This window comes from Scylla paramamosain, unplaced genomic scaffold (genome assembly GCF_035594125.1).
Source record: "Scylla paramamosain isolate STU-SP2022 unplaced genomic scaffold, ASM3559412v1 Contig102, whole genome shotgun sequence".
Lineage (NCBI taxonomy): Eukaryota > Metazoa > Arthropoda > Malacostraca > Decapoda > Portunidae > Scylla > Scylla paramamosain.
This window is the reverse complement of record NW_026973767.1, coordinates 18,760-25,000: the sequence shown is the minus strand read 5'-3', so window position 1 is coordinate 25,000 and position 6,241 is coordinate 18,760. Positions and strand designations below refer to the sequence as shown.

The 6,241-nt window shown below is 33.6% G+C and overlaps 1 protein-coding gene across 2 annotated transcripts in view; it reads left to right on the top strand.

Annotated features, from left to right (window-relative positions):
* Positions 1–1,411, top strand: part of LOC135099098 (calcium-dependent secretion activator-like) — a 187,092-nt gene extending 185,681 nt beyond the window's left edge. Inside the window, exon 9 of one of the 2 annotated variants that reach the window (XM_064001534.1) lies at positions 1,176–1,411. In XM_064001534.1, the coding sequence (XP_063857604.1) occupies positions 1,176–1,308 (133 nt within the window). In that variant the 3' untranslated portion in view covers positions 1,309–1,411. Of the gene's footprint in view, positions 1–1,172 lie in introns of both variants that reach the window. The other variant, XM_064001533.1, reaches the window with a different exon arrangement.
* Positions 1,412–6,241: the final 4,830 nt, after the last annotated feature.

Here is a 6,241-nt window from a genome sequence, read left to right as displayed (position 1 = left end):
GATGTGTGTAAATTTATGAAGTTCTAGTATGCAGAGTCTTTGTAAAGATTGTGTGTGTGTGTGTGTGTGTGTGTGTGTGTGTGTATGTGTGTGTGTGTGTGTGTGTGTGTGTGTGTGTGTGTGTGTGTGTGTGTGTGTGTGTGGGTTTGTGCTTGCATGTGTACTACATACTTGTGGACTACAGGATTTAAATCAAGCTTGTGTTGTCTGTCTTCATATCTCTTTTATCTAATATAGTTATAAACTTATGGATGTCCCTTGCTCACAACCTATGCGTCCAGATTAGAAACTCAAATATTAAAACATATGCGTGTAAGGGCATGGGTTAGAACAGAAACTATATTGATGTGTAACTGGTATTATGTCAGTCATGTTGCATGATCACAACCCAGTTTTGGATGTGCACCTTGCATATTAGGACATTTTATGAAGTTATGATTATGCAGATTATCTTAGCTTTATTAGATAATTATTAGTTGATATAAAGGCATGTTGCAAGTGCATAGTTGTCATCAAATATATTATTTAGGTTAAAAGCATATTTGCAAGTAATCCTGCTACTTCTGTGGTGACCTTTGATTTATTCAGTGATAAGATTTTCTGATGCTGATCATGGGAAAGTTAATACATACGGTGGCCGCCACAAATGACAGGTTTTAAATGATAGCTTTTAAAGAAACTGAAAGGTCATGCTTCTGTACTCAAGTAATCCTTGTTCAAAGGGGATGGCTGCTCACTGGAATGCAAGCATATTTTGTCTGTATTCAGGAAACACATCTGCTCTTAAGAAAAATTCATAGCATGTGTCTCATAATGAATGTACCTGTGTCTATTAATACAAATGCCAGTTGTACACATTTTCTTTGAGTTTGCTTGCATACATATGTGCTCTTAAGGATACAATAAACATTAATTCTTATTCAACCTTCAATGTACATCTCTAAACATTTTAGAATTGTATCTTATTTATGCATACACTATAATATTTCAAGTAAATTTGCATATCTCTTGAATTGATTATTTACATGTCAGTTCCATTCAATTTTGACATTGTGTTGGTTTTACAATTTGTATTTCATTAGATGGATTTCATACTAATATTCCCTCCCTTTTTCTATTTCAAAATTTTATGGCAAACTTGAGCTAACACATACTCCCAATCCCATGAACAGCAGGTCTCAGAGCTCGTTAAGTGGCCGCGATAGTGACAGTATGGACAACGAAGTGACGCTTTCCAAGATGGATGTTGTCCTGTCCTTTGCTCTTGAGGTAAGACTTTACATGAAGCTCCTTCATTCAAGCAGATGACAGGAGGAGGTGCAGTCATGTAAGCACCAACAAGTGTTTTCCCAGGCCAATGTTTAACTTACTTCATTAGATGTATTAAGCTATTACCCCACTAACTGAAAGATGTATTTCAGCAGAATGTGACATGATCCAGGTAAGGAAAGTCATATTGCATGTGATATATTTTATCTAGTGAAAGTAGATATGAACTTTAATGCATTTAAGGGAATGATAACTGATTATCATATTTTCCATTTGTATATTATATAAGGTGAATACTGGAATTCAGAATGCTTTTCAATAAATAATTTTAATCTGTGGCTATTTTGTGCTTAGAATCAAATTTTCAAAATTTTGGGAATAGGTGGATGCAGTCCTCTTCTTATTATAATGTAGCCACATATAGAGTACATTTGAGATACATACATGTAGATAGAGATTAGATGTGGGCATGGTAGAAAATCTCCATTTTTAAAAGTTATATGGTATATATATATATATATATATATATATATATATATATATATATATATATATATATATATATATATATATATATATATATATATATATATATATATATGCACACATGAATTGTATGTTTTAGATCCTTGTTATATTGTTATATATGGCTTCAGGCAATTTGAATTCATAGTCATGTAAAGAACCTACTTCTACCCAAAATTCTTTTCAGTTGAAATGAATTAAACTAATGCAAGCTGTTACAAGTGGCAAGCTAAGTTTTTTATAAAAAGAATACCCATGTTCACCAGATACTATATTATTTTGTAATTTGACATATAGCATTGTTATAAAGCATCAACATGAGGTTTTGTGTATCAGAGCTCTCTTGTTTGTTTTTTAAAACTTAAAAAAGAAATAGAGCTCAAATATGTGATCTGTCTGCTATTTCATCTCTAATAATGCCTTTCATATAGAAATATCTAGCATGATCTTATGTATATCCTTCTTTTTTTTAACTCAATATCACTGCACATGTTGAAACTCATTTGATGTGTGAAAAGTTCCTGGATGATGAGTGTAGTGCTAATTGGTGGCTAACTTTTCTCTGGTTTTTGTGGCTTAAGGCCAAGGGACAGCAGACCTTTTCTCTTTTGTTATGGCACTCCTTGATAGTTTCTCTAATTTGTCCATCCAAATGATTTCTTTAATTTTCTTTTATATTTTATGCTAAAGTTAGATATCTAAACTTTTGTTTTCAGCATTTTTGCCATAAATCAGTTACTTAGTATATCTTTATCTTTCTTTCATGATTGTCATAATTGTGTAGTTTTTTTTTTTGTCTGTGTCTGTTATAAGCTGATAACACCCTCATCATTTTATGACACTTGGTAATGACACCAACAGTAGTGATAAATAATAGGCCTGGATGAAAGATTTATACAGTTATAAACACAGTCTTACCAGTAGTGTGATACGTTGATGGTAACTCCAAACACATACTGAGTTTAGAGGCACAGTGCAGTGTCTTAAGGAGTTTTTGCTCAATAAAAACAAACTCTTGAGCAAAACAAGCTTACGATCACATCAGACAAAAATACAGCTAAGGCTATTTACCAACAGCATAATAAACAATTTATATTGTGACATAATGTGAGATTACATACCTGTCTTATTTCCTTTTCCCTCAAGACTACACATTTGCATATATCTGCATGGCATATGTAAATTACATAACTATTTTATGCTTATATCCATCTATGTAGCATCTTTTATTGCTGTATGTTTCTTATCATTAGATGTAGAAAAATAGTTATAATAAGTAAGTGAGCTTTGTTCTTATTTTAAAAATCTCCATTGAAATATAATGAGGATCTAGAATATTATAAAGAACTGTTGATCCTTGCCAATGATGGATTTGTCATTAATGAAATTTGTGATTGTGTGAGCGGATAAATTATGCAAAAATTTAATCCAACAACATGCAGATTCTAAATTGCAAGAAAATATACATTGTTCCTTTCATGCTCACCAGTACACTCTGTACAGATGGTAAATTTCCACATATAACCAACAGCAGGAAAAGCCTTAAAAAAAAAATCTTAGACAAATTTTGTGTCTGAACTGTATTTAATGAAGGATTTTTGGGACCAGAAAGCAACATAAAACACAAGAAGTTGTAACTAACCAGGCATCAATCTTCATTTACATAGTAGACTGTATTGTAATTTACATGAACTCACTACAATTGTGGTGATTGATAATATCTTTGTTTACCTGGAAGTGGCCACCACTGGGGCTATAACAGATGATCCCTGACCAATTTATGATGATGATTATTATGAATATGTCAATGATGATTTAAAGATGACTAGTTATGCAATTAAGTAATTCATTTATTTTTATTAAGTTGAGTAAAACTAAGTGAAAAACATGTAACAGATTTAAGTCCTGAATATGGTTTGGTGAAGATGATAATCTGAACTGCTTGATCACCATATCTGTTGCTTTATTTTCATCACAATCTCTCTCTCTCTCTCTCTCTCTCTCTCTCTCTCTCTCTCTCTCTCTCTCTCTCTCTCTCTCTCTCTCTCTCTCTCTCTCTCTCTCTCTCTCTCTCATTCTTACACATGCACAAAGCTCATCCATTGGTTCATGCCACATTTCTTGGAGTGCACCCATCCACCTCCACACACACAATAGTTCCTTGAAAATTTAAAAAAAAATAGAGAAGGGTGTGAAGATAGGGGATGGAAAAGATGAAATAAGAGAAAGAGAGGGAGGCAGATCAAGACCAATTTATTTGTTTTTATTTGCCTGTATTTACTTTTTTTTACATTTTTACAAGTTGAGCCACACTTGTAATATCCAGATTTTAAAATGTGTGTGTGTGTGTGTGTGTGTGTGTGTGTGTGTGAGAGAGAGAAAGAGAGAGAGATTGGAATGTGTGTATATGCATATATGTGTGTGTGTGCAAGGGATAGAGAGTCCAGTCTCTTTACTTCATATAAGGTGTGTGTGTGTGTGTGTGTGCATGTGTGTGTTTATTTACTTAGTTGTATTGTACAGGGCATGAGCCAAAGATCATTTTGTCCTGTCTCCATAACCATATTTATCCAGTTTCTCTTGAAACATGTGTACACTGTTTACTGCAACCATCTCTTCCTTCAAAGAATTCCAGATTTCAATAGTTCTATACGGGAAGCTACAATTCTTGATGTCACTTGAACATCCACTATTCTTTATTTTCTTACCATGTCCGCTCATCTCTCTCTCTTCATTTTGCATCTGTGGTACCAGGTCATTTCTGTCAGTTCTTTCTATATTGTTTACTGATTTATACATTATTATCAGGTCTCCTCTTTCTCTTTTCTCTTGCAGTGTTTGTAAACTCATCTCTTCAAGTCTTTCTTCATAGCCATTTTCATGAGTATCCTCTGTATTCCTTCCAGTTTCCTGATATTTTTTTTCTGTGTGAAGCCCAAACTACTACTGTATATTCCAATTTAGGACATATGCTTGTTATAATTTTCTTCATCATTTGTTTATCTAAATAGTTAAATGCCACGTTAATGTTTGTTAACAAGCTGTATGTAGAGTTGAATATCCTGTTTGTGTCTTTCAGGTGATAGTATGCCCTGAATCATTACTCCCAAATCTTTTTCTTCATTACTTTTCATTATTATTTCTCCTCCCATTTTGTACTTCCATGAAGGTCTCTTTTTACTTTTTCCTATTTCCAACACATGGCATTTTCTTGCATTAAATTCTAGTTTCCATCTTTGGCTCCATGCATGTATCTTGTCAATATCCTTTTTTAACTCCTTGCAGTCATTTTCATCCTTTATTATTTTCATTATTTTTATTTCATCAGCAAACAAGTTTATATAACTATTTAGATCCTCTGTCATATCATTCACATACATTTGAAACATAATAGGTGCCAACAAAGATCCTTGCTGTACCTCACTTGTCACTTTGCGCCAACTTGAATTAAGCCTCTGCTCTGGGCCACCACCTGAGGACTCGCCGGGGCAGCCCAGTACCTTGCCTCACTCTTAATGTCTGATTACTGTTCTCATTTCCCTCCACTTTAAATAATCCTCCATCCATCTTAATGTTGCTCCATTTAGTCTTCCTTCATTCTCTAACTTCCACATAAGACTTTTGTGGGGAACTTTTATCAAATGCTTTTTTCGAGATCCAGGTATACCAAATCAACCCATCCATCCCTATCTTGCGCTCCATCTATTACTCTCATATAGAAGCTCAGTAGATCTGTGACACAGGATCTCCCTTTCCTGAATCCAAATTGCTTTTCTGTAATTATCTTTTCATCTTCTAGATAATCCACCAATCTATCTTTATTATTTCACAAAGCTTGCTTACAATACTTGTTAGTAACACTAATCTATAATTTAATGGTTCCATTTTATTTCCCCTTTTGTATATTGGCACTATGTTAGCCTTTTTCCATTCCCTTGGTACTTTTCCTTCTCTCAACAAGCTGTTAATTATATCCCATATAGGTTCTTCCATTTGTTCTCTGAATTCTTTTAATATCCATCCTTTTACTTGATCTGGTCCCATAGCTTTTCTAACATCCAGCTCTTCCAGCAGCTTCTTGATTTATTGTCTCTTTACTTGTATCTCATGTATTTCCTCATTCTGTGATACCACTTTCAGTGCCACAAACTTGGTTTCCTTTGTAAACACGTATTGAAAACTCCCATTCATTAGTTCACTCATCTCCTCAGTAGTTTCATAAATTATTCCTTCCCTTTTTAACTTGTTTATGCCATCTCCATGTTTAATTTTCCTGTTTATGTATCTGTAGAAGAGTTTTCTTACTATATCACTTTCAAAGTTTCTTTCTGATTCTCTTATTATACTATATTCATTCCTTGCCTTTCTGTATTCTTTCCTAGTATTTCTGTTCAGTTGTCTCATCATTTTCTTTCATGCTCTGTCCTTTTCTTTTTTGCTTCTACTC